The sequence below is a fragment of the Muntiacus reevesi genome, chromosome 1, assembly GCF_963930625.1.
Source record: "Muntiacus reevesi chromosome 1, mMunRee1.1, whole genome shotgun sequence".
In the NCBI taxonomy this organism is placed as follows: Eukaryota; Metazoa; Chordata; class Mammalia; order Artiodactyla; family Cervidae; genus Muntiacus; species Muntiacus reevesi.
The window spans coordinates 76933737-76950378 of record NC_089249.1 but is presented as its reverse complement, the minus strand read 5'-3'; the positions used below and the strand labels follow the sequence as shown (position 1 = coordinate 76950378).

Sequence of the window (16642 nt, the reverse complement as noted above, 5' to 3'; positions counted from 1 at the left end):
ACCAGCACCCTCCCTACTGAATCCTGCTGAGGTTCTAATTTAGGTCTCATACTCCCAGTCCCTGCGGTCTTCCTAACAGGCAGTGTCCTGTTATTCAGAGGTCTCTGTGAGGGGAAGCTCTCGCCCTTCGATCTCCATCCAAGAAATCTACAGGCCCTGCCCTGTGGGAGGACCCCCTTAAGATTGTTAACTTCCATCCAGGTTTTGTCATGACACCAGGACAGACGCTCCCTCCCTCAGTCCCTGAAACAGGGGTTGGGGTGCAAGTCTTACCAGAAGACAGAGGACCCAAGGCTCTTTATTAGCGTCTGAAGAAGAGGTGGTCACAACCTTCAAGGCTAAGACAAGGAGGAGAGAAGTGGCTCCCCCAGACTCAATACCAATAGACTTTCTTGTGTCTCCGAGTCTCCTGGATCCCCATGGCCTCCATCACCTCCTCCTCCAATGTCTTTAGACGAGGCACATAGGTTTTTTCTAGAGCATCTTCTACTGATGTGTCTTTGGGGCCATCTGTTGAACCGGAGGAAAGAAGATGGGTGGGCTTCTTAACATCTCTTACCCCCACTCCCACTCTTTACCCTGCCCTTCACCCAGCCTCACCAATCCATGTTTCAGGGACGATGCCATCAGCTCTGGGAACATCAGGTTTCGGGATGATCCTTCCTGATCTTGTGGACACTCGTACTCGCTCTCCTGCCTCAGTGAATCTCCACTCCACTTCAGTGGGTTTCCTAGTAGATAGAAGAAGTGAGACCTCCAGGGAGCAGGTCTCCCTGCTATCTTCCAGCCCCAAAGTCACCATCTTATTTCTCTGCTACCCCTTGACTGGGGCTTCCTACAGGGGGTCATGTCCATGAGATGGCCCCTCTCAATTTCCAGCACATCCAACCCACCATTCCCTTTGGATAAATATGGTCAACAACTTGCCAACAGAAGGCAGGAAACCCTCTGACCAGAGCCCCTTATGCTTGCCTGTCCATAGGATCCACAAGTTTGACTTGGCTGTGGAGCAAGGGTGCTTCGCTGGGGACCATGGTTCCCCGGAAATCTACAGTCTTGCCAACATAGCGGTAATGCTGTCCAAAAGAGCGGGGGAGGGTGGCTATCAGAAACCAAGGGGTGTGAAGGCGGCTTGTCTACCACAACTCAGAGCATTCAGTCCAAGGTGAAAAAAAGGGTCAGAGGTTCGGTTGTCGCACCATCCCCTCAGCCAGTCTCCGTCCTCCCTGTGCTGCTTTTAATGGACGGATGGCACAGGCTTCCCGAGCATCACCACCCTCACTCTTTACTTACTGTATTCAGCCCCTCGACAACCACCCAGTTTCGCTGCCGGATAACTTGAACCACTTTGCCTTGCTTCCCGGCGTCCTTGCCTTCTAGGATCTCTACCTGTGGGAAGATAACGAGGGTAGGGAGGGAGATCCTTGCCCGGGAGCACTCCACCACCCAACCCTGTCTGAGACTCTCACCCTGTCTCCACAGAACAGATGCCAGTCTTCCTCAGGGATGGGCTCCACAGCCACCCGGCGCCGCCTGGTCCCTGGAGGGTTCTTCCTTTTATCTGCCAAGGAGCCTGGGCGGCTCATCCCATAGCGGTAGTTGGGAGGCAGGGTGACCTTAGATGCCAAGGCCAGCAGAGCAGAGAGCCTCATGGCTGGAGGCTGTGAGAAGTCCCCTGGCCAGCGAAAGACCCAGAAATCTTCCTAGTCAGCTCTGAGGTAGACAGAAACAAGAGGGCAAAGAAAAAAAAAAAAAAAAGAGGGCAAAGAAACAGGGAAGAAACATCTTTTTAAGCACCTATTCCATGGCTCAATGGACTTCATCCTACTGAATCCTCATAAGATACTATCTTCACTATTACAGATGATGATATAGACTCAGATAATTTAAGTGACTTGTCAACGGTCATAAAGTTACTATGTGGGAGAATCGGCATTCAAACCCACAGATACCTGACTTCAAAGTCCAAAAATGTTCATTGAGGCCAGAACCATGTTATCTAGATCGCCCCTGAATCTAGAAGATCCTAGTAGGGTCTAGCACCTATTGTTTAGTCGCTCAGTTGTGTCTGACTCTTTTGTGACCCCATGGATTGTAGCCGGCCAAGATCCTCTGTCCATGGGATTTCCCAGGTAAGAATACTGGAGTGGGTTGCCATTTCCTTCTCCAGGGGAATCTTTCTGACCCGGGGATTGAACCCGAGTCTCCTGCATTGGCAGGTGGATTCTTTACCACTGAACCACCTGGGAAACCCTTGGCAAGTATTAGGTACTCAATAAAAAGTCTTTCAATAAATACACCAACAGAAAGATGTAAAGAAAACACTGGCATAAGTCCAAAAACCAGGCAATTATAGGGTAAGACAAACAGGTAGCAGAGATAAAAATTGGGATTAAGATGTCCCTATGTGCATGCACAGTCGCTCAGTCATGTCCAAAATCTTTGCAACCTCATAGACTGTAACCTGCCGGGCTCCCCTGGCCCTATAAGACTTCCAGTTCCTAATCTCAATCAGGAAACAATCACTTCCCCCTGAGATAGTTTCTTTTCTAAAGGAAAAAGATCCAGAGCAAGACTGTCGGATTACAGAGACCTACAATTTCAAACTAAGTGTGAACGCTAAGCCTCCCAGTTCTTGAAGGGAAATGGACTAACCCAGTGGGTACCTGCTACCTTCCAGTGGCCATGCTAAGTGCGTTCATGGGTCATCTCATGGACATCATGACCCATCTCATGGGTCAACCCCAAGGACAACTGACAAAGGAGGTACCATTAACCTTGCTCCATAGCTAAGAATGAAGCCTAATTCAAAGAACCATTAAAGTGCACTACGATGACATTAAAAGCTCTGGACTGGGTAGTCAGAGGGCCTGAGATCTAGTCTCTGCTCCACCATCAACTCATTCTGGGACCCTTGTCTTCTGAGCTTCAGTTCTGTTATCCATACAATTTTACAGAGCTGTTTCTGTCATTCAAGTTACTTCTAATATTTTAAGAAAGCAAGACAGAATTATGTGGATAGTACTATCCTTTCTGTGTAAATTTAAAAATACATATTCTGACATAGGCATAAATATTTACCAGAAGGAAACAGGGAAGAGGCAGTTTGGGAGGGCTGTTCCTTTCCAAAACATTTGCATTTTCTAACTACATACATTTAAAAATATATATCAACTGGTTTATCTGAATACTGAGATATTGGGTCATTTTTCTTCTCTATACTTCTCAATATGGTAAACAAAAGACCTAATACTATTTTTAATTAATGCTGGATAAAGCAGAGGCCACAGGACTGGAAAAGGTCAGTTTTCATTCCAATCCCAAAGAAAGGCAATGCCAAAGAATGCTCAAACTACCACACAATTGCACTCATCTCACACGCTAGTAAAGTAACGCTCAAAATTCTCCAAGCCAGGCTTCAGCAATACGTGAACCGTGGACTTCCAGATGTTCAAACTGGTTTTAGAAAAGGCAGAGGGACCAGAGACCAAATTGCCAACATTTGTTGGATCATCGAGAAAGCAAGAGAGTTCCAGAAAAACATCTATTTCTGCTTTAATGACTATGCCAAAGCCTTTGACTGTGTGGATCACAATAAACTGTGGAAAATTCTGAAAGAGATGGGAATACCAGACCATCTCACCTGCCTCTTGAGAAACCTGTATGCAGGTCAGGAAGCAACAGTTAGAACTGGACATGGAACAACAGACTGGTTCCAAATCAGGAAAGGAGTACATCAAGGCTGTATATTGTCACCCTGCTTATTTAACTTATATGCAGAGTACATCATGAGAAACACTGGGCTGGATGAAGCACAAGCTGGAATCAAGATTGCCAGGAGAAATATCAATAACCTCAGATATGCAGATGACACTACCCTTATGGCAGAAAGTGAAGAAGAACTAAAGAGCCTCTTGATGAAAGTGAAAGAGGAGAGTGAAAAAGTTGGCTTAAAGGTTAACATTCAGAAAACTAAGATCATGGCATCTGGACCCATCACGTCATGGCAATTAGATGGGGAAACAGTGGAAGACTTTATTTTTGGGGGCTCCAAAATCACTGCAGATGATGACTGCAGCCATGAAACTAAAAGACACTTACTCCTTGGAAGGAAAGTTATGACGAACCTAGACAGCATATTAAAAAGCAGAGACATTGCTTTGTCGACAAAGGTCCGTCTAGTCAAGGCTATGGTTTTTCCAGTGGTCATGTATGGATGTGAGAGTTGGACTATAAAGTAAGATGAGCTCAGAAGAATTGATGCTTTTGAACTGTGGTGTTGGAGAAGACTTCGGCAAGTCCCTTGGGCTGCAAGGAGATCCAACCATGCCAACCTAAAGGAAATCAGTCCTGGGTGTTCATCAGAAGGACTGATGTAGAAGCTGAAACTCCAATATTTTGGCCACTTGATGCAAAGAGCTGACTCATTTGAAAAGACCCTGATGTTGGGAAAGATTGAAGGCAGAAGGAGAACGGGACGACAGAGGATAAGATGGTTAGATGGCATCACTGACTCAATGGACATGAGTTTGGGTAAACTCCAGGAGTTGGTGATGGACAGGGAGGCCTAGCGTGCTACAGTTCATGGGGTCGCAAAGAGTCGGACACGACTGAGCGACTGAACTGAACTGAAGTTAAGGGCCTCAGTGTTCGTTCATTCAAAATAAAAAAATGCTTAGGGAGCACCACTACGTGACAGATCTAAGGTTAGGAACCTTACTATTCCTGGCATTTGATCGTCACACTGCTGTTTGGGGGAGGTTGATAAGAGACGAGGAAGCCAAGGCCCTGAGAGCTGGTGACTTGACCTAGTTCACACAGCTTGATAGAAGCAGCGCGAATCTCAAGACCTGAGTCTCCTGCGCGATTGCCACAAGACGTCCCTTAGCCTCAGCCGTTCTAGATGTGAAGCTCAGAGAGGCGATCCCAGAAGCCAGCCCCCTTAGGTCTTTTCCTTCTTTCTCTCCAAGCCCTGGAGAGGCTGGTGACCTTCCGCAGTGGGGCTTCCACTGCACGCTCTAGGGGAACTGTTGTGTAGATAGTGATCACTCAGGCCCCAGCTCCAAAGACTGCTTCCACCGCCAGTCCCATCCTAGGTGCGGGTAATGATCAGCCCCCCCAGAGGTCTTCAGCACCCAGCCGCTCCGAGCTTCCGATGCTTGGAGACCCCAGACGAAGCAATTGAGCCATGCCGGGGCAAAGGACCTTCCCGTTACCACCTCCCCGAACAGCCCAGAGATGCCGAAACCTCTGGTTCACGAAATCCTCACCTCCGCTTCCCGCTGATCCGCTGGCCTCCGCGGGCCCCGTAGCCACGTGGGACCTACGCCCCGCCCAGCTCCAATCCCTCAGATTTCTGGGAACCGTAGTCTAATTGTACAATGGACGCTCAACAACGAATCTAGCCTCTCTGCATGCTGGGAGTTGTAGTCCACCGCTACGAAGCAAGCGGGAAGCAGGAAATTTGACCGGGTAGGAAATCGAGGAAGCGTAAGAGCACCGTGAAGCACGTCGGGAGTTGAAGGCAAAGTCGGATAGGCTGCGGCGCCAGGCACATTCCTGCACGTGCTCTACGTGGAGGCCGCTGGGAATTGTAGTTACCAGGGACCGTGGCTCCATTTTCTAGGTGATTGCGGCTTCTCCAAAGCAGAGGGCCTCACCTTCTAGTGAGACCACCGTCAGTACTCTCCACGCCCGCCCTTCTCTGCTGCAGGGGGCCAAGGCAGATGACCAAAGTGTCATTGGCTTTCTAAAGAGATGAAACCTGGGCCTTTCGGTGCCAGTGGATGAACTAGTCACAAAATGTCAGACTGGAATAAACAGAGAGGATGAAATCCAGCCATTCCACTTAATTCAGGAGTATTGGGAGGATTCCATGCTGTGGACCTCCTCATCCTTCAACAGTTATCGGTAGCAGGCATCCCTAGCTTTGCCCTTGAGCGTCCAAGTTGTTTCTACAATCAGACTCAGGCCTCCCTTTCCTGGCCATTGTGAACCTACTTCTTGTGCAAACTTAAAAAAAAACTTTCCCAGGTGCTTAGGGGGAAACTATGTTAAACTGGCTGGGCAGAACCAGAGTACTGGGCGCAGTATTCTGTGACTTTGCCCTCATGTGGAAATTTCGTTGTTGTTCAGTCTCAAGTCATGTCTGACTCTGCGACCCCACGGACTATAGCATGCCAGGATCCTCTATCCTCCATTATCTCCCAGAGTTTGCTCAAATACATGTTCATTGAGTCAGTGATGCTACCTAACCATTTCATACTCTGCCATGCCCTTCTCCTTTTGCCTTCAATCTTTCCCAGCATCAGGGTCTTTTCCAGTGAATATTCAGGGTTGATTTCCTTTAGGATTGACTGGTTTGATCTCCAGACTCTCATGAGTGAAATTATATGTGAATTTTAGGTATTTCTAACAGACTGAGGATGGAGGAAGCTGGCAACCCCTTACCTGAATCTGAGAAGTGAATTTGGAAACCATTTGTAGTCTCTTTCCTCACTCCCCTGCACCATCAGTTAACCCACACACCTCCAAAGAACCAGTCAAAATCCAATGTAGTAATCAATGGGTTTTATTTTCCTAGAACTGAAATCATCTACGGTTTTCAGAGCTAAACTTCCAAAGCTACAGTCAGCAATTTTTCATCAGAGCCCAAGGGAGAGGGGCAAGGGTGAAAGAGACAAGAAACCAAAAAGGCAAAGAAACCACTAGAAAGAGGTTGGGAGAGGGCGATTATTTCCCTCTGGCCTCTCAGTGGGTTACAAATCAGATCTGGTGACAACACTGAGTGGACCAGGTCGGGGGTGTGTGGATGGGAAATGACATCAGCAGGAACACCAAAGCTCCAACTACAACAAGAAAAGTCATCAAGCCCCAAACAGAAGGGGAGCCTCCCAGTGCACCTCAGAAATGGGGGCAAGAGTGGGGGGCACACAAAGGGATGGGGGGGGTCTTTAAAATTTTTTTTTGTAATTTTCTTTTATTAAAAACATTTCCTAAAAAATGTGTCTTTTCCTTTATGTCTGGGTGACGTGTGTGACTGTAGGCTGGCCTTGAGCACTGTGAGAAGAGGGAAAAGGGTAGCTAAGGGTCTCCCCAGGGCATCCCATCTCTGGCCTGAGATCTAAAGGGGGATGGATACTCCTCAACACTCCCACCCCAAGCTGGGTGAAGTCAGTCCTTCAGATCTCAGGTCCTTGACCCAAAGAACTTGGAAGACCCCAAATCTTTTGATGATAAACTGTAACTCCCTTAACACCTGGGGTCTGCATAAGTGAGACAATTGGGCACTGTCAAACAAAGATATGGAAGGGAGCGCCTCTCCCACTCCCCACACCCCCACCCCCCACCCCAGCTGTCCCACTTTCCCTGAATCCAGGCAGCTGGGATAATAGGTGTAGGAGGAAGGGACAGGAGCTCAGGGAGATGTCATCCTCTTACCCAACCCCCCACACCAATTTGAAGATTGCCCCTCCCAGACCCCAGAAGCCCACCCTGCTATTTATTCTCCATCCCTTCCATTCATAGCCCTGATCCCAGCTAACCTAGACATCTAGAATGCCCGGGGAAGGGGGCGAGGGGTGTCAGGAGATGGAAATAGCCGGTCCAGGCCCTAACAAGTACACTGGGAAACAACTCCAGGCAGGGAGGGACACAATGGCCTCATCTCATCCCACAGAGCAGAAGACATGGACCTGACTCAGGTCACAGGTGTGTGGGGACACTGAGGTGAGGGCCATGTGGCCTGTCCCATTGGGGTCAATCTCCAGGGTCTGAGCTCAGAAGGGGAGAGTGAGTGGGAAAAGGAGAGTGGATTGGGGTGGGGAAGGGGTTCCCAGTTTGGAGGCCATGGCCAGTTTCCCCAGTAGCACCCAGACAGCAGCAGGAACGGGGCGGGGGCTCCTCTTGAAACATTGGTGGCTACAGGCTGCAGGGGAGGGTTGGAGGGGAGAAGGGTTAATGATGTGGCCTTGGCCTGGCCAGGCCCCAGCCAGCGCCGTTCTCCTGGGAGAGCCCCGCCCTGCCTCCCGAGAGGCTGACTGCTGCAAGCCCTCCTCCTCCTACTCTCAGCAGAGGGCTGGGCCCTCCCAGCCCAGCTGCCAAGGGGCAGGGGGCTCACTCACCTCTCGTGATCTCTCATGCCCGGGGCCTCCGAGTCTTCCTTGGCAGCCTCTTCCTCTTCTTCCTCCTCTTCTTCCTCCGGAGGAGGCCCCCGGCCAGAGCCGGGCTCAGACGGGGTACTGTTCTTCTCTGCCTCCACTGGGAGGGGCCTCTCACCCTCCAAGGCGGCCCCCTCCTTCTCCTCGCCTTCAGGGTCTTCTGCTTCCTTAGGACGTTTGGGGGAGTCCTGCGCCGGATAGGCAGAGATGAGGGACGGCTGAGGCAAGGCGGGGAGAATGCCAGCCTCCCCCCCTTTTCCCCAGAGGCTCCTTCCCGGGCAGCCCAGCACTCTGCCAGCTCTACTGTCTCCTGCAGCCCATCTTCTCAGGAGGGACTCCCCCCCCCAGGACTAGGGGCTGAGTCTCTCAGACTGGACACTCCCTGAGAAAGCAGTAACTTCTCTCCTCAACACTAGGAGCCTTGCTTCTGGGAGCCCAGGTAGGGGGCAGTTACCTCCAGCAGGTCCCCCGCTCTCCTCTTCAGCGCTCCCTTCTCGTTCTTCTCCTTGGTTGGCTCGTCAATGACTAGCTTCCCTTCCTCATCGCTGCTTCCCTCGGCGTTCCCCTTTTTGTCGCCGTCACCCTCAGTGGCTTCGGGCTCGGCTTCGGGCTCTTCCACACAGCTCTTTTTCTGGGAGGACTGCGGTGGAGACGGCGCAGGCTGAGTGGCACCAGCGGCTGCCGCGCAGGGCCCCCTCCCCAGACCCCTCCCTCGGCCACTCACTCCTTCCTTCGCCCGCCTCTCCCCCGCCCCCACCCAGGTGCCCAGTCTCACAAGTGATTTGAGACCCACCTCTGTCGGATTAGCCCCGGGGTAAACCCACTGGCCGGGCAGGCAGGGCTCTGTGCAGGAGGGGGGAGGGCTGGAGCAGGAGGCAAAACCTCGGGTCAACTTCTCCCAAAGGGAGCTGGGACCCTTTCCCCGCCAACCCCCGCCCCCCACCCTCCCGCCTCATCCTGCCCGGCTCACGAGCACCTCCTCCTGGAAGCCTTTGTGGAAAGAGTTAAGGCCACGTCTTCTACTGACTCTGGGCCCGCCGAAGGCCTGCCCCCACTTACCGCCTTGGTCCTGTTCTTGCCCCTCCCAGGCGCTGTCTAACAAGTGGCCCCTCACCACAGCTACATCGCACACCCATAGCCCCATGCCCTCTTGCAGGAAGCCCCCCACCCCTCACCCCATGAGCGCCTACTCTGAAAGCCCTGGTGTTGGTTTCTGAGTCCCCCTGTTCATGAAGACTAAGCATCACACGTGGGTCCTGTGTGATCACACCTATGGCCACACCTGCTTTCCAAAGAGTTGGGGGGGGGTCTCTGGGGGCGGCTGGCAGCTCACCTGGTAGCCAGAAGCCTTGACGGTGGGGTTGTTCTCGATCTCCCACAGCCCCTCGCTGAACCCTTTCCTCTTGTTGGGCTTGCCAAACTTCTCCTTGGACTCCTCGTAAGGGAAGAGGTCTTTGGGGCCCAGGAATGCCCTGGTGAGAGATGGGAGACTGTGCTCTCGAGCCCCTCACTGCATCTGAGCTGTGCAGCCCCACAGGCAAGGGGTGGTGTCACCACCGCTCTTCCCCCCAGCCGGCCCTCCCTACCACTTCTGCCCCCTCACTCACGTCTCGTGGGTCCCGAAAAAAAAGACTTGGTATTTGTTGGCTGTAGATTTCACAGCAGCCTCCGGCATCTCGTCAATCTGAGAGCAAAATGAGGAAAGGGAGCATGAGCTGGAGTCCTAGGGTCAAGAACTGGGGGCCAGAGGATAGGCTGCGGGGGCTGACCTCTAAGGCACATATGTGAAAAATCAGACTGAGAGGGACCCAGGAGTTCACCAAGGGGGTTTCTAAACCATTTTTAGCAGTGGGACTTTGTTCAAAGGAAGTCAGACACAAAAGGCCAGCAGAAATCCTCCCTCTCCTTCACAAACCAAACAGCATCCCTCAACAGATCCCGTCCAGAAGGCTCCATGTCTCTGCCATCACCCTGGCCGGTCCACACACGTCATGCCTCTGGCCTGGACGGAAACCACAGCCTCCATTCTTGGTTCACTACAACCCATTCTCTATGCTGCCACCAGGGGGAGCCTTTCCAAGTGCGGGTCTGAGCATTCTTTCTCCCTGCTAGTGGCTTTTCAGGATTCTAGGGACCACCCATTCACCATTATCCATAATGTCAAGGACTGAATTCCAGAACTGCCACTAGTACTTGTATGACCTTGGGCAACTCACAGAACCTCAGTTTTCCCATCTGTAAAATGGAGAGTGTCACAGTCCAAGGGCTGTAAGGCTTAAATGACCATAAACTGGTCTGTCCCACATATATGTTTGCTATCATCATCTTCTCCCAGAACACTGTCGTTCTGCTCTCTGCTCCAGCCACACTGATCTCAGTCGTTTATACTCACTAACTCCTGATCAGCCTTCCGACCTCAGGCCCATCATCACTTCCTCCAGAAAGCTTCCCCATCTCTCCCAATCTGTTCAATTTCCCAGATAAAACTCTCAGCACGTCTCCTTCACAGAGCTTTTTACAATTCCAATATTAATGTCTATGTGGACTATACCTTCCCCAAGATCAGAGAAGTCTGTTCACGTGTCCAGCACAGCGCCTAGCACACAGTGGGTACACAATAAAGAGTCACTGGATGACTATGAAACAGACAAAAAACAGACTGCTCTGACTGAAAGTGAAGCGGTGAGGCCAAGAGGCTGCCTACTTAGTATTACCCAGCAGTAACAGCTCCCCCAAAGAATTCTGGGCAACTCTTTCTGAAAGTCGCGTGATACAGACTCTCATTTTACAGACAAGGAAACTGAAGCTCAGAAAAGTGATTTACCCAAAATGACAGGACAAGTTAGGGAGGGCCAGATTTCAGAAACAGAGCTCCTGACTTGATCCTCTGCCTCAAATGTCCCTAGGGGGTGAGGGATGCTGTGATGGAGAAGGTGCAGAATGACGGAGAAGGCCAGGGAAATAGTGAGATGCGGTGGCCTACACAGCTTCTCCCCATCAGGCCCTAGAAGCCCAGGCCAAGTTGAGTTGGGAGAGGAGAACTACAACTCCCAGCAACACTTGCAGCAGCCCCAGCGGCCTGGCTTCCCGCCGGACAGAGGCCAGGTGGCCATGTTGACTGGGGCCCCAGGCGCAGATAGGAAAGAGAGAAAGGCCAAGGCAGTGATTAAACACTCAGAGAGTAGAACAGTGTGTCTGAGTAGGGGCTTGGGGAGACAGGGAGGCTGGGTGGATGGAAATAAGCTGACACACACCCAGGAGAGGGGGTGGAAGCTGGGCAGGAGTCTGAGGGGCATCTTGCTCCAGACATGGAGTCTTCAGGCTCCTGAGCACCTCCCCCCTTGCCCTGTGGCCTCTGGGGACAGAGGTCCAGCCCCTCCCCCCAGGAAGGCCCAGCACAAGCTGCGCCCTCCCCGCCACCCAGAGACACAGGGGTGGGAGAGCAGGAGGTGGAAAGGCATGCTGTCCCCCCACCCCAGCTCAATCCCCATCGCCATGACAACCCAACCCCGCCCCCGGGGCCACTCAGCAACCAGGAATGTGACTGCTCCTCCCCCCCCCAGGCCCTCTCTCCAGATCGGGCAGGAGGGGACACTAACTCACACCCCACCCCCAAGCCTGGAGTCTGGCACCTGGGTCCCTGGCTGTGCCTGAAACCCCAGCCAGGACTGAGGGCCGGGGCCCTGCTCAGGAAGCCAGAGCTGGGGTGTGGGCAGAGGAGGAGCCGCCTCCACCAGGACACCTGGGTCCTGTTGCCAGCTAGTTCCCCACCCGCCTCTCAGAGGGGGGAACAAAAAATAAAATGAGAGGCTCCAGGGCTCAGAAATCCCAGGAGACAGGCATTAAGACAATAATAGCAGAAGCCCTTTCCTAGGCCTCTTCTCCGTGGATCTTTGTGCATCAGGAAAGAGAACTTGGGGTGGGGGGTGGGGGATATCTAAGGGTCCCAGTTAGGAACTCATCTGGGCTCCATGTTTTTAGCACCACACTTGAGCCGGGTAGTAACAGGCTCCTAGGAAACATGTGATGAAAGGGGAGAAACTGAGGTCCAGGAAAGGGGGTTGGGTGAGCAAAGGGGTCAGAAACAGGAGACACGCACGAGGTTCTCTCAAGGAGCTGAGACCAGGCAAAGCGGCGCTCCGACCTTCAGTCTCTTTCCCGTGGGAAACAAACTCAAAGAGAGAGGTAGCCGAACACTGTGATGGGATCCAGGAGGCCACCAGCTGCCCAGCCTCAGGGGCGGGGGAGAAACAAAAGAATGGATGGGAATTAAAAATAGAACGAGACACACCACATATACCCACCCTGCTGACTTCTAGCAAAATAAAGGGTGGGTTGAGAGGAAAGAGGGAGGCCAAGGACCTAGGCAGATGGGTATCTACCCCCAAAAGGGTAATGCCACTCCCACCCCATCTGACCTTGAGAGTAGGCACCTGTGGGGAAGGGCCAGGAGAGCAGTGCTCTTTTCACTTAATGGAATTCCCAACCCCTCACCCTAAAAAGGGGAGACATTCCTTCTCCAGTGGACCCTTCGTCCTTCAAGCCACAAAGGAAATGTCTTATCTTGCATTTGGAAGTGAAAGGCAGTTCATCCACAACATAGAGGATATGAGGTCTCAGGGGAGGCCTGTACCCCCAGTATAGACATGTGTCTCCCAGGCGGTGCCTTTATATCCAGACTGTGACTCAGAACAAGTGAGTCAAGGCTAAGTGGGTCAGGGTGGGGCCAGAGAAGTGCTGGAGACCCCACTGCACCTCCTCCCCTGGCCAATAGGGAGGGGGCTCTGCTACTTCCCAGCCATTCTAGGAATCCTGGCAAGTTACTTCCCCCTGCCTGGGACTCTTCCACTCCCACGCCTGCCTACTGCCTCTGCCTGGCTCCTACAGATGGGCCTGCACACAGAAGTCCCATCCTGCCAGAGCCCATGGACACCTTCTAAGGTCTTAAGTTCCCAGATGAGGAGTGGTGAGAAAAGATTAAACACTTTTTCTCCCCCAGCCTCATACGCAGTCCAGGCCCAGGGGCGCCCGGCTCAGCACACAGGAAGGCAGCAGAGGAGACTAAGCCCACACTGACTGCCAGTCAGGGTTCTGACCACCACACCCAGGGCCCAGGCCTGACCTGACCCAGGAACCGGAAAATCTGGGGCAGGAGACAGTTGGGGCCAGGAAAGTGTGGCAAGCTGGAGAGGCAGAAAAGGTGGTGCCTGGACGTGGGGGAGGGGCAGAGGGAGGAAAGATGGGTGAGGCCCTCTGGCTGTGCAGGTTTTCCGGGACTGTGAAACAGGAAGTGGAGAAAGGAGGAAGGAACCTAAGGGGAAAAATCCCTGAGTCTTGGAGGTTAATTGTTAAGTGCTTGGAGATCCCCTGGGGAAGTTAGGCAGAAGGAAGAGGAAAGGAGAAGGTTAAGATGGAGTCACACCATCCTTCCAGGCAGGTCTTGCCTACCACGTGGTCCCTCTGGCTGGACCCTGCAAGCACTGGGCTGTTCCAGTCTCACCCAGAGTCAGTCACCCTCCCCAGAAGCAGGGCCTAAGGAAGAAACGTCCACACAGTTGCCTTCACTATGGCTGAGGGCTCTGGTTGCCTATTATATGGAACGGGTAGCAAGGCTCCTCTATTCCTCCACCATCTCAGGAAGCGCCAGACCCCCTTCAGGCTCTATAGACTAAGACAGCATCCAAGGATGGTAAGGAGACCCCAATTTGTCTGCTCTTTTGGCATTCAAGGAGAATGTATTTGGAACATAACAACCTTGGATGTACCACTCCCTCTAATTTTCATAATCAAGACCCAGAGCACAGGCAAAGGGTGGGGTCCTATCTCTTTAGGATTCAGTCTGGTCTCCCTCCAACTCTAACTTTATCTAAAGGGTCCAGCCCTCAACGGAGCAACAGGCTGCCCCCCTGTCCTAGAGGCCCGGGATGAAGAAGAAATAGCATTCCTAGCCCCAGGTGCTGCCCTTACTCCAAGGCCACCAGAAACCCGAAGGTCTTTTTCATATGGGCCAGTATGTGTCCATATGGGGCCCTCCCCTCTTTGCAGCAAGGGGTCCTCTGCAACCCACATTCCAGCTGAGCCCCCTCCCCAGTCTCTGGTCTCTGAGTCTCTCCAGAGTCTCTCCCCAGGAGGTAGGAGCAGTAGAGACCTGGGTTCAGTTCTTGCCCTGCTCATCAGGACCCTGGCATCTGAACCAAGAAGCCAGATGGATCAAAGGTGCAGGGTAAAGTACATGAGTGTTCACACACCACACACAGACATGCACACACAGCTGGCCGTGGCTACTTGCTCACACTAACCCCCACCGCCGCCACCACCCAAGTCCCCTACGAGGCCCTGGAAGTTGGGAAAGCCCTGCTTCACTCTGGACTTCACTCCCACTCCAGAGGCCAGACATCCAGAAGTTTCCAGGAACAAGGAGCTCAAGGCATATGGGATTAGGCACATTCCTGAGGAGAGGGTACAGAGTGAGGGTCTCCTGGATTTTCTCAGACTGGCTCCAAAGTTGGTCTGCACACTCTGAACAGGACCCCGGGGGCCTGGACCAACTTTTCTCACAGCAACTTTCCTCAGGGTCTGGCCCAAATGAAGACAGACTCACACGGAAAAGAGCAACCCACAGCCAAATAACACAGCTCTGCACTTGGCCCCCTCGCCCCGAAGACTCCTTCCCTCTACTTCTCTCTACCCTTGGATTTCACTCTTCAGGAGTCCTATACTCTAGGGCCAAACCCAAAGGCCCTACACCAACTTTGAAATAAGTTTCCGGAGGCACTGTCCCTTGTGACACCCCCAACCTCCTCCAACAACCTCTGGCAACCTCCCATACTGTTACTTCACCTGTCTCAGTTCTTAGGGGAAACACGATGAATGCGCCAGGCTGGGCTTTTGGGCCCCACCCTCCCACCTGGCCAGGTGCTGGGCGGAGGTGGTGGTGGGGCGCCTCATATTGGCGGGCTGAATCAACCACATGGCAGACTGGACCGTTCTGGCGGGAGAGGCTTAAGAAATGGGGAGGAGAAGCAACTCGGGTTCCCTCCACTTCCACTCACAGGGAGGGCAGCCCGGGCTGGACTTCTCAATCCCACAAGGGCCCTGCCACCCTCAACACCAAGTCTGAGTTGGCAGCACACGAAGGAGTATTTTCGTGGGGTGAGGAGTGAAGGGTACTAGCGGGTGATTTCCAAACCAGACAGATTCCCTCTTCTTCCGCCCCCTCACCCCCAACGATTCCTCGACCCTCTCAGCTTCAGATATCTTACGGATGCCCCAAACCAAAGTTTTGTAGAAGCGAACTCCGCCTCCGTTTATCCCTTTCTGGGCTGAGATCCTGCTTAACCATCTAATCTAGGAAGAGGAGAGTTTGAACCAGGGGTAACAATCAGTGAAGAAACTGGGGGTCTCTAAGGGGGTCCCTGAGGGGGGTAGCGGTGGCGCTTGGGGGGGTGGGAGGAGTTACACGACTGGCCCGTGCAGCGCGCCCGAAACCGCTGGGAGTATGGGGGCTGGGGGCGGAACTGAGCACGCGGAGCCGGGGGCCGGAAAGTGACCGGCGCTCTCGGTTCCCCACGCCGCGCACACGCCACTACGCGCGGACGCCGTGTGGCCAGGTGTTCGCCGCCGCCGCCGCCGCCCCACCACCCCGCCTCCACCATTATATAACCGGCGGGTGGGTTTGGAGTCGCTTGGCTAAGCCTCCGGGACTCAGAAGCCCCCCGCCCCCACTCCCAACCCCTCCGCGCGGAGCGCTCGTGCCCTCCCGGGTGTTATGCAACCCAAGCCTGGAGGTGGATAGGAGGCGGCGGGCCGCGCTGCTCACCCGGGCCGGCCAGTGTGGGTAGCCCTTCATCTTGGCAAACACCAGGTCCCCGCATTTGTACTCCTTCTGCCGGTTGGATCGCGACATGGCGGGGCTCCGGGCGCCCCGGGCTCCGCGCCGGGCCGGAAAGCGCGAGCCCAAGTTTGCGCGTGCGGCGGTAGCGGCGCCGCTCCGCTCCGGCCCTCGCGCGGCCCCCGCCTCGATGGTGGCCCCCGGCCCGGGCTCCGGCGCGGCCACGGCGACTCCGCCCGCGCGCCGCACGGACGGGGCGGGCGCGGATCTGGGGCAACGCTCCGGTACGAAGGGTGCGCGCTTGTGCAGTTGTTTGTGTTTGAAATTCAATTGCTCCCTCCGCTGCGCGAGGCCTCTTCCTCCACCCCCCGCCCGGTCCCCACTCCTCCTCCCTCCTCCTTTTCCCACTCCTCCTCCTCCCCCCTCCGCGCTCCCTCCCGCGGCGGTTTGATGCGTGCAGCTTCTTGACGCCCTGTGCCTGCCACTGCCCGCCGCCCAACCTGGAGCCGCCTGGCGGCGCGCGGCGGCACAGGCGTGAGGAGCCGATCGCCGAGCGAGCCGAGTAGGCTTTGTGTGCCCGCTGTCGGTGGGTGCCGGCCCGCCCGCGCGCCCGGGAGGAGCTGGCGCCCGGCTGGACGGAGCGGCCTGGCGC

At 53.9% G+C, this 16642-nt stretch overlaps 2 protein-coding genes across 2 annotated transcripts; both read right to left on the bottom strand.

Moving 5' to 3' along the window:
- Positions 1 to 280: 280 nt before the first annotated feature.
- Positions 281 to 5376, bottom strand: MRPL24 (mitochondrial ribosomal protein L24). The gene is made up of 6 exons (XM_065926092.1): positions 5271 to 5376; positions 1470 to 1713; positions 1294 to 1389; positions 973 to 1076; positions 601 to 731; positions 281 to 510 (listed from the first exon to the last, which is right to left on the bottom strand). Exons 2-6 carry the CDS (start codon positions 1650 to 1652, stop codon positions 374 to 376), a joined length of 651 nt encoding a protein of 216 aa, XP_065782164.1. The 5' UTR covers positions 1653 to 1713; positions 5271 to 5376; the 3' UTR covers positions 281 to 373.
- A 1179-nt stretch (positions 5377 to 6555) lies between these two features.
- HDGF (heparin binding growth factor) lies at positions 6556 to 16359 on the bottom strand. The gene is made up of 6 exons (XM_065901802.1): positions 15979 to 16359; positions 9767 to 9843; positions 9493 to 9631; positions 8614 to 8799; positions 8124 to 8347; positions 6556 to 7927 (listed from the first exon to the last, which is right to left on the bottom strand). Exons 1-6 carry the CDS (start codon positions 16063 to 16065, stop codon positions 7921 to 7923), a joined length of 720 nt encoding a protein of 239 aa, XP_065757874.1. The 5' UTR covers positions 16066 to 16359; the 3' UTR covers positions 6556 to 7920.
- Positions 16360 to 16642: the final 283 nt, after the last annotated feature.